This window comes from Rattus norvegicus, chromosome 10, assembly GCF_021556685.1.
Source record: "Rattus norvegicus strain SHRSP/BbbUtx chromosome 10, alternate assembly SHRSP_T2T, whole genome shotgun sequence".
NCBI lineage: Eukaryota > Metazoa > Chordata > Mammalia > Rodentia > Muridae > Rattus > Rattus norvegicus.
Genome location: NC_141543.1, coordinates 20891670 through 20910623, shown reverse-complemented (window position 1 = coordinate 20910623; position 18954 = coordinate 20891670). Strand labels below are relative to the sequence as shown.

Below are 18954 nucleotides of genomic sequence, written 5' to 3'. Positions count from 1 at the left end.
GCAAAGCTCTGTGAGTTGTAGGCCAACTTGGTTTACATAGAAAGTTCCAGGATAGCCAGGGCTACAAAGAGAGACTCTGTATCAAAAACAAAAAAGAAAGAAGCCAGGCATGGTGGCTAATGCCTTTATCCTGTACTTAGGAGGCAGAGACAAGCAGATCTCTGAGTTCAAGGCCAACCTGTTATATAGAATGAGTTCTAGAGCAGCCAAGGCGTTGCAGAGAGACTCTGTCTGGAAAAGCAAACGATGTATTGCTGAGGAAATGATACTAAAAAGTCGAGGGCTGACAAGACAGCTCAGCAGGGAATGGTGCTTGTTTGCAAGCCTGGCGGGCGTAGTGCCTTCCCTCACACCCAGTTAAAAGCAGAAAGCGAGAACTGACTCCATGAAGTTGTTCTCTGACCTCCAAAAGCATGCTGTGGCTTTCTTGCCTCCCTTCCTCTGCCACAGATAATCATATACACACTCACATATAACATAGTAATGTTGTTTTGCTAAGTCCGAATGTGAGGGAGGGCGGGTTGAGGGGATGGCTCAGCAGTTAACAGCACTTGTTACCCTTGTACAGGGTCCACATGGTGGCTCACACCATCTGTAACTATAGCTTCAGAAAATCCAACACTTCTGACCTCGGCAGGTCTGCACACACCTGGCACACAGACATACATACAAGCATGACTTACACAGATCAATCTTAAAAAGTCTGACCTGGCTACAGTGAGTGGACACAGCTTTAATCACAGCACTCAAGAGACAGATGCTGGTGGATCCCTTATGAGTTTGAGGCCAGCCTGGTCTACATATCAAGTTCTAGAACTACCCAGTGAGACTTTTAAAAAATAACAAAACAACAGAAACAAAACAAAAACTATTTTTAAAAAAACAAAAAAGGTCTGCATGTGTTCAGTACAAATGCATTTTCTTTTAGTACTTTTTTGCAGTTAAATCCGTGGATGTGGAACTTATAGATCTAGTGGGCTAATTGTGACTCTAATATGCAGGTGTCAAATGGACAGGCATGTTTACTGAAAAGGTAATGGCAACTCTGTGGGGTTTGGTGTTATAATGGTCGTGGGTTTTGAGTGTTCTGTATTTCACTGAGCTTTTTATGTTGAGTGTGCTTGCTTTTAGTAAACAGAAGAAATACAGTTTGGTGTTGGTTCTAGAACAGTAAGGAAAAGCTTTGACACAGAGGGATCCCTGTATATGACTCCCTTGGCATGACTTGCTGTCTGCCATTGGCATTGGCATGGCATCTCTGTGTCTATTAGCATCTTCCTCCTGTCCTATACTTGTGTAGGCATTGGTTTGCCTGTGACAGTAGATGCATATGTCCCTGTTTCTGAGGAACGGTCTGCTAGGTGTTGCATGTGCAGAGTGTCACCTTTCCACAGTATAGCAGGGTCCTCCTTCTGTAGTCAGGTTTCGTATGCTAGCTGCTCGCTCTGTTTCTGCTCTGCCTTCCATCCATCTCGGCAGGCAGTTCAGTTTTCTCATTTGAAAGGAGACTTACTAATCTAAAGGCAGATTAATATCCTACATGAGTTTAATTTTTTTCCCCAAAGACAAGGATTCTTTGTGTCCTAGCTGTCCTAAAACTTGCTTTATAGCTCAGGCTGTCCTTGAACTCACAGAGGCCTTCCTGCCGCTGCCTCCTGAGTGCTGGGATTTAGGGATTGAGGGTGTGTACCACCACACCTTTAAATAAACCCGCCTTTGGGTTTAAATTTATTTATTTTTTCTTTTTTCTTTCCTTTTTCTTTTTCTTTCTTTCTTTCTTTCTTTCTTTCTTTCTTTCTTTCTTTCTTTCTTTTTTTTTTTTTTTTTTTTTTCGGAGCTGGGGACCAAACCCAGGGTCTTGAGCTTGCTAGGCAAGCGCTCTACCACTGAGCTAAATCCCCAACCCCTAAATTTTTTTTTTTTTTTAATTTGGTTTTTCTTTCTCCCCTCTGCCTCCCCTCCTTCTCCCTCTCGATCTCTCTTTTGTTTGTCTGTTTGTTTGAACTAGAGTCTCTGTGTAGCCCTGGCTGGCCTGGAACTCACTGAGTACTGGTAAGTAGTTCTGACTCACTGAGACCCTTTGACTGCAGTGCGAGTGTTTGGTTCCCTTGGGTAAATGCCTAGACGTGAGTATGGTCTTTATTTGGGGTTGTAGGTAGGTCATCTTAAAGCAACAGACAGTTCTTTGCAGTCTGTTCTCATTACCAGTGCATGTTAGCTCTGGTTCAGCATTTTCTGCTGTCAGCCTCTTTATCTCCTAGTCAACTTCACTGAGGTAAATTTGCATACAGAAAAATTTAGATTTGTTGAGTGTTGAGGGACTGGAACCATGTGCAGCCCCATGCTGTCCGCAGACCATCCCTCTGCTTGCCTCCAGCCCTAGAAATTGCTGGTCAATCCTGACGTTACTATGGACTAGTTTATACACTGTATATTCTTTGTGTCTGGATTCTCTCTGCCTCTCTCTGGTTTCGAGATAAGGTTTCTCTGTGTAGCCCTGGCTATCCTAAAACTTGCTCTGTAGACCAGGCTAGCTTTGAACTCAGATCTCTTGCCTCTGCCTCCTGAGTGCTGGGATTAAAGGTCTGTGCTGGTGTTGGAGATTTAGCTCAGTGGTAGAGCGCTTGCCTAGCAAGCACAAGGCCCTGGGTTTGGTCCCCAGCTCCGAAAAAAAGAAGGGAAAAAAAAAAGGTCTGTGCTACCACTGTCTGGCTCCTTTTCCATTTCATTAAGGTTCTTCTATGTTGTTCTACTGGTCCTTTCTTCTATTGTGTGACATCCTGTGTGTAAATACTGGAGCGAGCCCATCTCCTGAGGACAGTGAGTGTTTGGATAGTTCTGAGGAGTGCTCCTGTACAAATTTTCACAAGTGGCTGGAGAGTTAGCTCTCTTGTTAAGAGTATGTACCATGCAGGGCATGCACTCAGGAGACAGGCAGAGGCAGAGGTGGAGGCAGGTAGATCTCTGTGAGTATGAGACCAGCCTGGTCTACAGAGGGAGTTCTAGGACAACTACATGGAGAAACCCTATCTCGGGGGAAAAAAAGTGTACTGTTCTTCCAGAGAACCCAGGTTCAGTTCTCAGTACTCATGTTAAGTGGCTCACAGCTACCTCTAACTCCAGGGGAGTCCAATGCCTCTGGCCTCTGAATGTTCCCATACTCAAGTATAAATACCATATACAAACACACTTAATTAAAAAAAAAAGTTCATCTTGTATTGGTGAACATGTGTGTAGGTTTCTGTTAGGGAAGTGATGGGTTACAGGTCATGCAGGGTTTAACCACCAAAGAGACTACTGAATGGCTTCCCATAGTACCTGTCCTCCCTGGACGGTAGTTTCTCTGCATCCTGCTTTCATTTCAGCCTTGCTAATGGCTGGGGGCCTGTTTCTATGCAGCTGCCAGAGAATGGGTCCTATCCTTTGGAGGCAGCTTTTGCTATCTAGCCTTCCCTGAGCATGCAGTTTCAGTTTGCATCCACTTTGATTATAAAGAACAGTACTGAGGTGGACAGCCATTAGTAACACGGCAGCTTAGCTTTCTCTGAAGTAACACTGTCTTAACAGAGCTGGAGGTCATAACAGGGCTATCCCCTCAGCTGAAATCAATGTTGTCAGGGAGCGGAGTGTGCCTTGGTAAGAAACTACTTACTGAACATGTGGGAGGCCCAGGGTTCTCCTCGGGAGATCCTAGTTCTGCTAGGGAGGCCTAGCACCACCTCCAAAACAAACAGACAAACAAACAAACACAATAAAAGCAAAGCTAAGCTGTTGGCAGCAAGCATTAGCAGGCTTTGGAAGAGTTTTGTTACATTGTCCACTGAGTTACTAGCAGAATTGGGTTTTTATGCTTGTAAGACAAAAATTTCTGTCTTTTTCTGATTTCTTTTTTTTTTTTTTTCTGGAGCTGGGGACCGAACCCAGGGCCTTGCGCTTCCTAGGTAAGCGCTCTACCACTGAGCTAAATCCCCAGCCTCTTTTTCTGATTTCTAAGTTATAGAGGGCATCCTTCCTCCATCTTCAGAGCCAGCAAGGGTGGGTCAAGTCCCTCTCAGGTTTTGATCGCTCCTTTTCTCTCTAAATCAGCTGTAAAAGGTAGTCTTATAGGTAATGGAACACATTCAGGAGACCTAGGGTAGTCTTCAGCTTCAGGGCCATACTGTAACCGTACCTTAATCCCAGCTGCTGAGTTCTTTTTTGCCCTGTGAAGACACTAGTAGTTAGGGTGCTTAGTCCTTGGGAACTGTTACCCTTCTGACCACATATTTTCATAAGTCCTTGTCCTTGTCCAATGAATTTGCTTTTGTTCTTTTGGGTGTTGTATAAGTTCTTACCATGTAACCTAGGCTGGCCTCAAATGTCATCCTGTGGCCTCAACCTCCTAAGTGCTGGTGTTACATGCATGAGCCACTATTCCAAGCTAAATTTGCTTTAAGTAGAAAAAAATCTGTTGTGGATAGGGGCAGGGGACTAAAAACCCAACCAACTAAATAACCAAAAGCCAAATGTCTTTTCTGCAATAATTTTAATAACTCATGTTTTGTTGTTAGAGAGAGAGAGAGAGAGAGAGAGAGAGAGTGTGTGTGTGTGTGTGTGTGTGTGTGTGTGTGTGTTTCCAGACAGGATTTCTTTGTGTATCCCTGCCTGTCCTAGAACTCATTCTGTAGACCAGGCTGGTCTTGAACTCAGAGACCTGACTGCCTCTGCCTCCTAAGTGCTGGGATCAAAGGCATGTGCCACCACTGTGCAGCTTGTCATGAGTGTTTTTCAGGTCTTGTAGCTTTTAGCCAAGTTGGAAACTGGGTAATTACAAGTTTAATGTAACCACTTCTCCATAAGGATTTGAATCTTATAATCTGAAAAGTGAGATATTACAATATTGAGTGTGAAAATATGAAGTTGCTAATTTTCACAACTTAAAATTTAGAAATATATAAAACATTTATATGTGTATATAAATGTGCCTTGCTGACTGATGGCAGTGGGAACAAATGGGGGTCGGAGACGTGGCTTCCAGTTTGCTCTGCAGTGTCAGGTGATTACCGCCCTGCAGAACAGTGGCTGCTTGCTGGAAGTTGTTCTTGACAGACTGGCCATGTGAGCAGAGGGACTGTACTCAGATGGCCTTGCCATGGCTCACAGTACCTGGCCTTCTGCTGTGAGTCCTCGGTATTTTAAGGTCCTGAGAAATGGTCTCCAAAAGCAAGGTCAGACCAGCAAATCACAGTTTAAAGTTCTCATTATAGATATTGGGTACTTTAGTGACCTACTTTAATTTTTTAAAAAAATGTTATGTGTCCAGATGTTTTGCCTGAATGAACGTGTACTAATGTATGTGCAGCTCCTGTAGAGGCCAAAAGAGGGTGTTGGGCCTCCCCCACCCCGAACTGGATTTACACCCTGCTGTGAGCTATCCCATGGGTGCTGGGAATTGAACCCTGGTGCTCCAGGATAGCAGCCAGTGTTTTTAACTGATGAGCCATATCTCTAGTCCCTTGTTTTGTTTTGTTTTTCAAGATAGTATCTCATTCTGTCACCAGTCTGGCTTAGAACTCCCAGTTGTTCCTGGCTGGGCTGTTAATGGGGTTACTGTATAGGCATGCATCACTTGCCCAACTGGTGACTTGGTTTTGCCTGCTTCCATATATGAAGTAACCCTTTGAGAAGCAATTGAGTCAGCAGCCAGGTAATTTTGACGGTCTGTTTATCTGGCCTCCTGAAACAGACTTCACACCTCCAAGCTTGGAACTTACATGTGTTTTGATTTATCGTTAGCCATCTTGAAGGGCTGGTTGCGTAGACCAGCTGTAGGGAAATGGGATTTGGGAGTCTCTGGACTGCAGCTTTAGGCTAGAACCTACAGATGTGACCCTCAGTTCTACCTAACTCAGGGCTGCTCTTTGACAGTGCTTTGTAGTATCTCATTTATTGTGTTGAAAAACAATATTCAAGCAGTGCATGTGTACTGGCTTAAATGTCCTAAATACATATGTACAGAACAGTTCCTAAAGTGCCACATGGGGTAGCACTTTTTTTTTTTTTGGTTCTTTTTTTTTTTTTTTTTTTTTTTGGAGCTGGGGATCGAACCCAGCTTCCTAGGCAAGCGCTCTACCACTGAGCTAAATCCCCAACGTGGGGTAGCACTTTTAAACCCAGCACTTGGGAGGTAGAGGCAGGCAGATCACTGAGTTTGAGGCCAGCCCGGTCTACAAGCAAGTTTCAGGATAGCTAGGAATATACAGAGAAACTCTGCCTTGAAAAACCAAACCAAACAAACAAAATAGTTCACAAAGAAAATGGCAGTTGGTAAAAAAAACAGTTACTAAAAGTAAGTGCTGAGGTTCAGCTGTTACAGACCTGAAAGGTGGCAGGTGAAGCACACCTGTGTCAGGGTTACAGGTGAGGCACACCTGTGCCAGGGTTACAGGAGCCGTGGGATCTTTCCTAGCATGGCTAGCAACTCTTGGTAAAATCCTAAGGAAACAAGATTGTTCTCCTGTTTCACAATAGACAGGGCTGACCTACATACAGTTTGTAGTGTCTTAGCTGTGTGATTAGTTGGCTAGAATTGGGCATGGTGGCACACACCTGTCATTGAGGTAAGATAAAGTGTTCAAAGCTAACCTGGGCTATATGGTAAGACCCTGTCTCAAAAAGGGGTGGTGGTGGTGGTGGTGATGGTGGAGGAGGAGGAAGAAGAGGAGGAGGAGGAGGAAGAAGGCAGCCTACCCAGGCACTTGCTTGATCGTGGGCATTAGCACATTCCCCAAGCTTCAGAACAGTCATGGTTATAATAGTGGTGCCTTTGCCCCCATGTCCCCCAAGGGCTGGGGAGATGGGGTAAAGGTCTAGTACACAAGCATGAGGACCTGAGTTTGGATCTTGAGAACCCACATAAAAAGCCAGGTAAGGTAGTGTACGCCTTTAACTCCAGAACTGAGGTGAGGGAGTCCGGGCAGCCAAGATAGGTGGATTCCTGAAGCTCCTTGGCTTGCCAGCCTAGCCAAATTGCTGAGCCATATGCCCTCAAGGGAGTGTTTAGAATCTTTGTGGTCAATGTACGTGTTTGTGTTAGTAATATGTGTATATGTGTACATTCAGATGTATATGCCAGAGGTTGACATCACATGTCTTACCTGGATTGCTCTCCACATTTATTTACTCATTCATTCATTCTCCTGCCTCTTCTGTTTTCTTTTGAGACAGGGTCTCACTGTGTAGCCCTGGCTAGCCTGGAACTCACTGTATAGACCAGGTTGGCCTTGAACACACAGCGATTCACCTGGCTCTGCCTCCAAGTGCTAGGATTAAAGGTGTGTTTAATTTAATTTTTTTTCTTTTCTTTTTTTTTCAGAGCTGGGGACCAAACCCAGGGCCTTGCACTTGCTAGGCAAGCACTCTGCCACTGAGCTAAATCCCCAACCCCTTTAATTTAAAATTTTAAAGCTTTATTTATCGTTAATTCGTGGGTGTGGGTACATGCCAAGGCACGTGTGTGGAGGTCAGAGGGCATCTTTGTGGAATCCTTCTCCCTTTCCACCTCGACAGAGGCTGTCAGGCACTTATCCCCACTGAGCCCACCTCCTGGCCTCCTTCACCACCTGCGTATCAGGACCAGGCAGCAGTGGCGTACTTAAGCCCCTTCAGTACTTGAAAACAATGACTGAGGAACTCTGCTGTTAAACGAGTTGCCACTTTCTTGAGAATTGCCCACTAAGTAATAGTAAAGTGTCTTGAAAAAAAACACATAAATCTGGGGCCAGCCGATGGCTCAGCATGTGGAGTACCACTAAACCTGACAACCTAAGTTTGATCTCTAGGAGAGGACTTACTCCTCCATGTGGTCCTCTGACCTCCATATGCATGCTGTGACATGCTCATGCCCCACCCCTCATACACAAAATTAATAAATGAAAAAATTAAACATAGATCTGTAAGACAAGAGGCTGCTGGTTTAGGAAGCAGGATATGCAGCCATAGCTGGGTGAAGGGGTTGGATCACAAGGATCCTGTTGAACTCAGAGCAGGTGCCCAGAGGCTGGCATGTCAAAAGTCCCTCTCTACCAGGGGACACAGGAGGCTTATTCTCTTAGAGAATAGAGCCATGGACACCAGACACCACCGGGTGCATGAGGGTGGAGAGAAGCAAGGAGCTAATAAATAACAGTCCTCTTAGCCCAAGTCCATTCTGAATGGGGGGACTTGGCGCCCCCTGGTGCCAGCAATGGCAGACAGGATCCTGAAACAAGTGTCTGGTCTTCATTGCACACTGTCAGCTCAAGAAAAGTTTCAGAGGGTTGGGGATTTAGCTCAGTGGTAGAGCGCTTGCCTAGGAAGCGCAAGGCCCTGGGTTCGGTCCCCAGCTCCGAAGAAAAGAACCAAAAAAAAAAAAAAAAGAAAGAAAAGTTTCAGAGCGGGGTTGGGGATTTAGCTCAGTGGTAGAGTGCTTGCCTAGGAAGCGCAAGGCCCTGGGTTCGGTCCCCAGCTCCGAAGAAAAGAACCAAAAAAAAAAAAAAAAAAACCTTATTAGAAAAGTTTCAGAGGCACCCACAGTACAGCAGCTCCTCGACAAGCCCTAGTTCTCAAGCCAGAGTCACAGAGCCTTCTGCAGCTTCTTGGGGGCTTTCATGGGGATCAGAGGGACAACCACCTCATCAATGGTGAAAAAAGATGTAAGTAGATAGAAGACCCTGGGAGCTCCAGAGAGCTCAGACATCTCACCACACTTCTGAGAACAAAGACCAGCTTCCTGCCCCATTGGCAGGCTAGCTAGACACCCCCAAAGAGCGTCTAAAAATTACAGATCAATGGAGATCGTGGAAAAGGCTGGAAAATAAAATTAAGGAACTCTCCCAGAAAATAGAATATAAAGGCAATCCTGATGGGGAAAGATGAGAAAGCTGACAGTTATCTTAGCAGTCGTTCTGACCAGCAGGGCAGGAGGACAGGGTCTAAGCGTGTAGAGCAATGCTGGCAGATGAAAGCACTGAGGACAGGGGTCACAGCCATCGCTAAGCAGAGGAGACAGCCTGAGAACAGTTAGAGGGAAAGGGGGGGAGCAGCAGGGCGCTGGGCAGGGGTCAAGGGTAGCTTTGTGAGATCTGGTCTCATATAAACTTGAACAATGAATGGTAGACCCAGCTAGGACCCCCGCCAATGTTTTTATTCTCATGAGCAGAGCAAGTGTTATGACCTCCTTGCCTCAGTTTCCCTGTTCGGTATATATCCCATAAAATTAAGAATTGGGTTCAGATGAGCAAGAGGGCTATGAGGACAGAGCCAAGCCATTAGGGGAAGCTTTCAGATCACGGGTAGTGACTGGCTCAGCAGATGGTCTGGGGCTTGAGGGCAAAGCTGGTCCTCACGGGGCTTGTCTTAGCTGATTAAAAAGAAAAATATTTTTAGACAGAAGGGAAAATGAATGGTGCTGAAAGAGAGTTATCATAGATGGCATCCTGCCGACACCACCCACTCATGAGAGTGACGTTCAGACCTGAGCTTGCCTATAGCTCTGCCAGACTGGGCCCACATGCCTGCTGTCTCCCTTGGGTCTGGTTTAGACCTCTTCCAGGTCACTGCTCTGCCTCTTCTACTGCATCCCTCCACCTCTGTGCTCCCTCCTTCTCAGGACCTACTTACCCTCAAGCTTTGGATAATTGCTCCTTTTAGAACCCTACTAAGCCAAGGGCTCTTTCTCTGGTATCTTGGCTTAGCACATTAATGTGGGCTGTCATTAGACCCCCAAGCATTCACTTCTACTGGCCTTTGCTTGCTGTGGCTGCTTGATGTAGAGCCCCTTCAGACTGTGTGATGAACAGAGGACCTAGTGAGGTCCTCCTCACTGAACTGAGCGCTAAGACATTAAAATCACCGAGTCCTCCAGTCCTGTTGGGGAGAAGGGTCCAGAAGCTTCTGGAGGAAACTTTGGGGACTCTTAATTTCTTGAATGGCTTTGGGTTGTAGATTAACCAGGCTGGAGGACTAGAAGTCTAGGTAAAGATGCTTTGCAGGGTGAGGAAAGCGGTTTTCATTTTTTCAACTTAAAAAAAAAAGGTGTGTGTGTGTGCTTATAAGATGCTGATGCAAAGCCACTGCTGTGACCCTTGTGATCTCCTCAAGCCCAGGTCTGCCAGGAGAGCTGAAGGTCTAGCTCTGTGGGTTTGTGTAATGCACATTCACTGATAGTTACGCAGCACCACAGAGCTTGGTTGTTCCTTTTCTTTTTGAGAGGATCATACTGTAGCCCAGGCTGCCTTTCGCTCACAATCACTGTGATTGTGTACAAGCATGTGCCATCACACTGTTGGGGTTTTCTTGTTGTTGGGGTTTTCTTGTTGTTTGGTTGGTTTATTTTTTTTATTATTATTATTTTTTAATGGGTGCACTGTCGCTGTCTTCATGACACCAAAAGAGGACATTGGATCCCATTACAGATGGTTGTGAGCCACCATGTGGTTGCTGGGAATTGAACTCAGGACCTCTGGAAGATCAGTCAGTGCTCTTAACCACTGAGCCATCTCTCCAGCCCCATCACACTGGTTCTTGACAGCTGATTTCTGTTTCGTTTTGCTTTTTTGAGACAGGATCTATGTTAAGTCCTGGTTGTTTTGGAATTATGTACACAAGGCTGGTCATGAACTCAGAGATCTGTTTGCCTCTGTTTCTGACTGCTGGGGTTAAAGGTGTGTGCTGCCCTGCCCAGGTCATTGGTTTATTTTGAATAAATCCTACCTGTGGGGAAGGGTACTAGGAGTGGAACCAGCCTTGTGTATGCAAATCATGTTTTACTGCTGTGCTCTACACTGAGTTCCCATTATTTAAAAAGCTGGTGACTGTGTCTCATGTTCAAAACCTGATGGGGATAGGCTGATTCACTGGCCAGCTGATGACTGTGTCTTATATTTAAAACCTGATGGGGATAGGCTGATTCACTGGCCAGCTGATTGATGACTGTGTCTCATATTTCCTGGCTGAACAAGGAACACCTAGGTGTATATGAAGCAGGCCAGTGGCTACAGAGCAGGCCCTGCTCCCTCCACTTCCAGGGTCAGCTCCACTCTTAAGATGCTTGACCTGGTTCCCAGAGCTGCAAACCATCTCTGTATTAGCAGCTTTCAGGGCGCTCCTATAGGTCTACTAAGGTGATGCAAATGTATTTCATTCTAAAAGGCAGGTATGTTGTTGGCTGGGGAGGCCTGTGAGTGTCACACAGCCAGGTCAGTGGCAAGGACCAGCTCAGAACCCAACTGAGAACAGTTGACAGGTTCATCGACATAGTTCTTTATGTTGTTGACAGGTCTGTTAGTGACTACCAAGGTCTCTTTGAATGTTCTTCCCAGGCATCCATTGTTCTGTTGCAGCTGCTGCAGGCCTGGGGCCACAGCACCATCTAGGGGTAGCTTGGTAGCCAGGCAGTTGCTTTCCTCAGGGATAGGACTGGGGAGTCCAGATCACAGTCAAGGAAGGCTATGCTGCAGGTCCTGCTGATCTTTCTCAAAGAAGCCAATCAAAAATTAGTATAAAGTGTGGTGGTGTGCACTTTAATCCCAGCATGGGAAGTAGAGGCAGGCTATCTTTATGAAAGATCTCTTTAGTTCAAGGACAGCCTGGTCTACATAATGAGTTCTAGGCCAGCCAGAGCTACATAGTGAGGCTCTGCCTCAAAATGAATGAATGAATGAATGAGTGAGTGAGTGAGTGAGTGACATTTATCAAATAAAAATAAAATCACTGCAATAGTGTCCTCACAAGCTTCTCTTGGAAGCTGCAGTTGCCAGCATTGAGCTTCTTCCTGGGGAGCTTAGGGAAAAGTAGGGAAAGGGTAAAGCAGCTCTCAGTCTTGTGGGTGTGTGTGCAGTACCCTTACTTTATGTCATAGAAACAGAGTAGTCAGAGGCAGGAGGATTGCTACAAATTTCAAGCCAACTACGTAACAAAGTCCAGGCCAGCCAGACTTCATAGAAAACCTTGCCTCAACTGGGCATTAGTGGTGCACACCTTTAATCTCAGTGATTGGGAGGCAGAAGCAGGTGGATCTCTGTGAGTTTAAGGACACCTGGTATATAGAGCTAGTTCCAGAACTGTCTGGGAAAACAAAAACAAAAAAAAAAATGGATGCGGGGGAGGAGGAGTGGGGGGAGGGGAAGGGGGAGGGGGGAGAGGAAGGAGGAGGAGGAGAAAAAGTAAAACTGTCTCAGAAAGCATAAAGCATGTCTTAACAATATTTATCAGATACACAGCTCAGTAGCACCTGCTATTTGTGCACTGTGCAGTCATTATTTTATAGCACCCCCTCCCCACGCACCACCCGCTATGCCTAGCAAAGCAGAAAGGTCCCGGTGCGTCTCCACCTTGCCGTCTGTTTTGAGTCTAGCCATCTAATCCAGCATGCAGTGCTCAGCAAGCACAGGGTTCTGGTTTCCTTTCCTGGTGGCCGCCCCGCCAATAGTGCAATTGTACAGAACAATTCCTTGTGCTTGGCACCATTGCTGTCCATTGCTGTCCGTGTCTTTGGCAGGGATATGGCTTTGTCCATTTTGAGTTGAGTTTTATTATTGAGTTGAAGGGTTTTTTTATAGAACTTTCAGTCCTAATAAAATGTGTAATTTGCAAATATTTTCTTTTATTCTGTATGTTGCAATTTTTCACTCTATTGTAGTGTCCTTTAATGCATGAGAACCTAGTTTGGATGCAGTTACTAGTTGACTAGGCAGAAGATGGCTCAGAAGGAGCACCTGATGCCTGAAGGTATTGTCTTCCTGCACAGGGACATGGGCACACAGACATCAATATATACTCACCAGGATGTATACCTGCACTAGTACACCAAATTCTGTGAGAGTGAGACCTATGCATTCTAAAACACCCATTTCCAAGATCTCTTGGACCAAAACTTTATTCTGTTTTAGACAAGGTTTCATGTGGATCAGGCAAGCTTGAATTTACTGTGCAGATAAAGATGACTTTGCGTTCTAAATGATGATCCTGCTTCTACCTCTCAAGTGGGATTACAGATATGTATCACCACACCTGGATTGCAATATGTATATTCATATATATATGAAAAGTAAGAAACCGGTGCCTTTAAGGTGGTGTGTTTTTTTTTGTTTTTGTTTTTTTTTCTTTTTTCTTTTTTTCGGAGCTGGGGACCAAACCCAGGGCCTTGTGCTTGCTAGGCAAGCGCTCTACCACTGAGCCAAATCCCCAACACGCCTTTAAGGTGTTAAGGGTGAGAGAGGAGCATCATTGTTTAGGGTCATCAGCTTCTGCTACATAGTAAGGCCATTGCCCCTGCCCTCCCCGACCATAAAGGCTTGATACCACCAACATCTATTGGGGTGACCTTTTTTATTTTTCATAAAAATGTGAAACTATAAAGCAAACAAACTTTCAAGTCAGAGAAAGCATAAGTTCTCTAGGGACTGGTGTAGGGAGCAGCATTTTAAAAATTACGTTAGTCCTGTGTAGAAGGGTTCATTTGTAATCCTCAGGTGCTTAGGCAGGAGATTTAATGAGCTTAAGGCCAGGCTGGGCTACTTCTTGGGACCCTGTCTCTAAAAGCTAAGTAGCCAGGCAGTGGTGGCAAACACTTTTAATCCCAGCACATGGGAGGCAGTGGCAGGGAGATTCGTAGAGTTTGGGGCCAGCCTGGTCTACAGAGGGAGTTCCAGGATAGCCAGGCTACATAGAGAAACCCTATCTGGAAACAAAACAAAACAGGTAAAAACCGTAAGTAAATAAGTAAATACCTTCCTGTTGATGATCCAAGAATTAGGAAGTACGTTATTCTTTGAGGGTTCAACTTAGAATCTATAGGAAGGACATGTCACAGTGGGAGCGAACCATTTCCCTCCAGGCATTCTGGGCCCAGAGCCTTTAGAGAAACTGGTGTGGCCTGAGTGTATCTGATGCCCCATCTGACCTGGGCTTCTGCCTTGCCCATGGCTGCCATACAGCATGAGCTAGGCTGGTGCCTGAGAAAGCCATAGCCAAGGGCAGTGAGCACCCTCCTTCTGCTCCCCAGGGGTCATTGCGGGATTTGAGGAAGTGCTAGGCAGGAAGACCTCAGTGAAGCAGTTACTGATGAACACTCTCACCCCTCTGCTTCCTCACAGGAATAGACTATAAGACTACCACCATCCTACTAGATGGACGGCGTGTCAAGCTGGAGCTATGGTGAGTTGGTAACCTGATGACAGCGTGGAAGCCAAGTGAGGACTCCCCTTATTTGCAGTAACCATTTAAACAGACCCTGCTCAAATGGGACCCTTCTCCATAATGAACACAACGAAAAGGTCCAGGATGTTTTAACGCCTCCTCCAATTTTACTCATAACAACTTGTTTCTGTGGGGCTGGAGAGACGCTCATAGGTTACTAAGAACTCTTGTTGCTGCTCTTCTAGAGGACCCAGGTTCAGTTCCCAGTGCCCCATCTGGCAGCTCACAACCATCGCTAATTCCCGTTCTAGTGGATCTAACACCTTCTGGCCTCTCATGGGCATGAGGCTTGCATGGATTGCTCATCCACATAGAACTAAATATTGAAAAGGAACCAGGTATATGCATGCCTGAGTAATAACCAGTACTTAGGAGGTAGAGACAGGCAAAAAGCTCTGAGTTCAAGACCAACTTGGTTTATGTAGCAAATTCTAGTCAGAACTATACAGTGAGACTCAGTCTCAAAAAAAAAAAAAAAAAAAAAGGAAAAAAGAAAAAAAAAAAAAACAATTGTGGATGTGGATGGTACCTCTCATACTGGGACTGATCCGCCCCCACCCAACTCTGTGTGTTTCAGGGATACTTCGGGCCAGGGAAGGTTCTGTACCATCTTCAGGTCCTACTCGAGGGGTGCGCAGGTAAGACCAGCCCCGTATTATGCTGTTGTCCAGTACGTGCCTCTCTTGATTCTTTCTGAACCTAGACTGCTGTCCTGACTGTTCATGAGTACTTTACTCTCTTGCGGTTCCTGTTCTTACAGAGCTGGGGATGAGCCTATTAGATGAGGGCTCCATGGCTGAGCTGCACCTCTGCTCTTTTCCCTAGTGTTTTGACAAAGGTCTCCCAAAGCCCATCTGTATAGGAAAAATAATCCCAAGCTTTGGAGCCTCCATTTCTGGATTGCCTATGTGGGAGCCAACTGAGTCTCTAGTGTCCCTGCCTGAGTCCTTCCTGTTCTCATGATCCCTCAGGATGAGCCCCGAGCTTAGTCACTGCAGTGGCCTCTCCATGCCATTAAATTGCAGCTAAGCTGTCTGTTTCGATAAAAAAACAAAGGTATCTCTCCATATCTCCTTCACGCACAGAGCCGGGTACCTCCTAAGGGGTGTGACTGGATGTGAAGGTGACCTGGGCTGTATCACACGTTAGAACTCTGCACATTGGGAATGTTAAAGATGGGCTGCAGATGATTCTCTGGTCAGGAAACAGGCTCTGGGGATCTTGTCTTGCCTGCAGAAGAACACCATGGGTTCCTGTGCCACCCATGGTATGGATAGCTGTTCCTGGGATCCCACGTGCTCTCTGATACTTTATCACTCTGAAATCAGAAGATGGGGAAGTAGGCAAGACCTGTGTGGATAGAACTGCTTTAGATCCTGTGCTTGCTGCCACATGAAAGGTGTGAATGGAAGTTCATTTCCATTGTGATGCACCCCCAGACTTCTGAAGAGCCTAGAGAACTCCCCCGGCTCAGACCCCAGCTCTGGCCAGCCAGGGACTGCCTTGGGAACAAAGGGGTAGACCCTGAAGGCAGAAGCATGGTCTGAAGTGTGGTTCCTTTCAGACGGAGTGAGGCACTGATGAGCACTAGGCTAAGGATGGATTCTGCAGGCCCTTCCTCGCTTCTCTTTCCTTTTGACGATGTATTTATGTGAATGGGTGTTTTTCCTGTGTGTGTGACTGTGTACCACATGTATGCTTGGTAGCCATGAAAAGAGGACTTCAGATCCCCTGGGACTGGAGTTATAGGTGATTCTGAGCTGCTCTGTGGGTTCTGGGAATCAAATCTGGATTCTTTGAAAGAGCAGTCAGTGCTCTTAGTCACTAAGCCATCTCTACAACTCCTCTCCCTGATTTTTGAGACAGGATCTCACGTTATAGCCCAAATGGGCCTCAAACTCTAAAGGACCCTCCTTCTCCAGCCTCTCAACTGCTGGAATTCCATACACGAGCCACCATTCTCTGCCCTCTTCCTTCCTTCCTTCCTTCCTTCCTTCCTGCCTTCCTGCCTTCCTGCCTTCCTGCCTTCCTGCCTTCCTGCCTTCCTGCCTTCCTGCCTCCCTGCCTCCCTGCCTCCCTGCCTCCCTCTCTCCCTGCCTCCCTCTCTCCCTCATGTTGAGAGAGAAAGAGCATGCACAAGCACATAGTAAGGCAAGTGTGGGGCTCATTGCACAGCCTTTGGGAGTTGGCTTCCTCCGGGCGTCAGAACTCTGGTCTCCAGGCTTGGCAGCAAGTCCTCGGTTTGTAGACATCGCCTTCCTTTTGCTCAGCAGCAGTTTCAGATTTCTTGTGGTTGTTTTTGAGACAGGATTTCTCTCTGAAGCCCTGGCTGTCCTGGAACTTTTTTTAAACCTCTCTCTGTAAACCACGGTGGCCTTGAACTCACAGAGTTCCCGCTGCCTCTGACTCCCAGGGGTGGCTTAAAGACATGTGCCACCACTACCCCACTTTTAGATTTTTTTTTTAAACAGTAAATACATATAATTTTGAATTTAAAAACCAAAAAGAGGGGCTTGAGAGATGCTGCAGTAGTTAAAAGTGCATGTTGCTTTGTAGGGACCTGGGTTTGATTCCTAGCATCCACATGATGACTCACAACCATCCTTAACTCACACTCTAAGGGATCTCAAGTCATCCTCTGACTTTGATGGGTACCAGGCATGCACTTGATGCACAACCATAAACACAGATACAATATTCATACACACAATTACATCTAAAGATTTTACCAAAAAATAACTTTACAGAAAGGATGTGAGAGATGATGGCTTTGGGTGACAACACTAAAGGTTATTGGGGGAAGTGAGAGCAGCGGCTCAGAGATGGCCTGACTGGGGTTGGTGCTGTGCAATGAGCAGCCATGAGGAATGAGGTAACGAGAACCTGTCTGCTCAGTATGTGGGACTCTGTCTTTGCCAGTCTAAAATCTTTAGAAAGCAGTGTCTGTGTCATTCTTTTGAATCATTCCCAAAGCATCCCGTTGGTCTGTTTCTATACTGCCTGTTATTCCCAGAAGTTCTGGTGGCTGTCTCCTGGCTGAGAGGAGCTGAGCGCACTCCCTGCACACATCTTAGTTTGTATCTGAGGTACCAGGCATATCCTGTGGCTTTGCCCTTGGTACAAGCCCCTGAATTCATTCCTGCCTGGTCCCGTGTGCGTGCTGGGTGGAGCTGATAGCTATGAGATGGTGGCTTCCTACAGAAACGCAGCAGTGCTTCCCCGAGCCACCGCCAATGGGACAAGCCATCTTACAGGACAGGCTTTGCTGCTCTCCTGCCCTTCGGTATCCCTTGGGTCTGGGTCTTGTACATAGCACAAAGGCCACTGGCCTTGCTTTTGTCACCTGTCACATATAACACTGTTTTGTGGCTCTGTTGAATCCCTTTAAGCCTTACCAATGGCCAAACTCCAATGTTTATATGGTTGAGTCCTGAAATGATGTCTTAATTCCTATAGTCCTGTGCTGACTCCTGAGAAAATGAGTGGGTCCCTCTGGCTTAGTATAAGGAAGCAATAAGACAGGCCTGACACAACAGTGCCAGCAGGAGGTACTGCCCAGCCGGCCGTGGGTCACTTCCATTAGATCAGGAAGTGTGTGGTCAGGTGCTGTGCCCTTCAAGGGGAGTAGGAGAGGATGCGTGCTGATACATAGGGCATTGCTGAGGACACCAGTACCACTGGCATCTGGCAGTGAGCATTTTAGCACAACCAGGGTATGGGAAGTAGGCAGACAGGAGGATTTTGTTCCGGTTCTTTGAACCACACGGGTAGTGGAGGTCTGAGTACAAGTATGGGAGTCTTTCCTTTTCTGCCACCCTGTGGATCACAAAGATCAAATTCAGGTTGATCAATCTCAGTTCCCAGGAGGCAGAGGCCAATCTCTATGAGTTCAAGGCCAACCTGGTCTACATAGGGAGTTCCAGGACAGCCAGGACTACATGGTGAGACCCTGTCTCAAAACAAAGCAACAATAATAAGAATTGTAACAGTAAGGAACCTACTCTTTGGCCTAGTTCCACAATGTATCTTACATATTAAGCTGAACAAAAACAGTGTGTACGTGCACAATCAACTCACACATTTGTTACCAGAAGGTAAAAGACTAAGACTAGTCAGTAGCCCTTGTGTAGAGTGCCTCTTGCTGTTTGGAGGCTCAGAGTCTTAAGTGTTGAGTGCCTGGCTCTTTGACAAGACCTTGTCCATGTTGATGTGGCCTCACATTTCAGGAAAATCTAGAAGACACTGGAAGGGTATTCTCTGCAGTCATTAGAGTCATTGCCTAATGGAGACGGTCACTAGAAAGGGGAGCCTGTGTCTATATCTTGGCAAATAAGTGGTCTAAAAATCAGCATTATCTGACTGTCATTATGAAGGCTACACATTGTGCTTCTGAGACACAACTGATGACTTTGGGCTAGTTCATTTTGGTTCTCAACTCTCTTGCCTGCATTTCATCCCAGACAGTTTTCTCTAGGAAATTCACAGCCTCTTTGGTCTGTCTGTTCCAACTCTCACCCAGACTGTGCCAACAAGGGCCTGACTGGGAGAGCAAGGCTGGGAAGGCTCTGCCCAGGCAGCCTCAGCAGGAGAGCTTCTTCCAGAAGGTTGGCCTTCAGCTTGCTTGTCTTAAGATATAACACAAGTGCTGGATATGGCAAAGTAAGGCGTAAACAGGAAATTAAAGGCACCCAGCCTCGTGCCATCTGCTGCATGTTTGTGTAAACTTCCTGTACAGTG

The 18954-nt window shown here is 46.2% G+C and overlaps 2 protein-coding genes across 13 annotated transcripts in view; one reads left to right on the top strand and one right to left on the bottom strand.

The window, feature by feature from the left end:
- Mettl26 (methyltransferase like 26) overlaps nucleotides 1-18954 on the bottom strand; it is a 42849-nt gene that overhangs the window by 12224 nt on the left and 11671 nt on the right. The window contains exon 6 of one of the 7 annotated variants that reach the window (XM_087571530.1): nucleotides 6071-7301. The exons of 4 other annotated variants lie outside the window; for them this stretch is intronic. The gene's annotated coding sequence lies outside the window, so the exon portion shown is untranslated. Of the gene's footprint in view, nucleotides 1-6070; nucleotides 7302-13604; nucleotides 15536-16927; nucleotides 18034-18954 lie in introns of those variants that run through there. 2 more of the 7 variants (XM_087571527.1, XM_087571523.1) reach the window with 2 other exon arrangements.
- The window catches only part of Rab40c (Rab40c, member RAS oncogene family), a 35470-nt gene that overhangs the window by 11189 nt on the left and 5327 nt on the right, over nucleotides 1-18954 (top strand). For 4 of the 6 annotated variants that reach the window (XR_015630724.1, XR_015630725.1, XM_087572663.1 and 1 more), the window contains 2 exons: nucleotides 14115-14175; nucleotides 14795-14855. Coding sequence is in view for 4 of the 6 variants with exons in the window: in XM_087572663.1 (XP_087428789.1) it covers nucleotides 14115-14175; nucleotides 14795-14855 (122 nt within the window). In the remaining 2 variants the exon portion in view is untranslated. Of the gene's footprint in view, nucleotides 1-12658; nucleotides 12748-14114; nucleotides 14176-14794; nucleotides 14856-18954 lie in introns of all 6 variants that reach the window. The other 2 variants (XM_087572664.1, XM_087572665.1) reach the window with 1 other exon arrangement.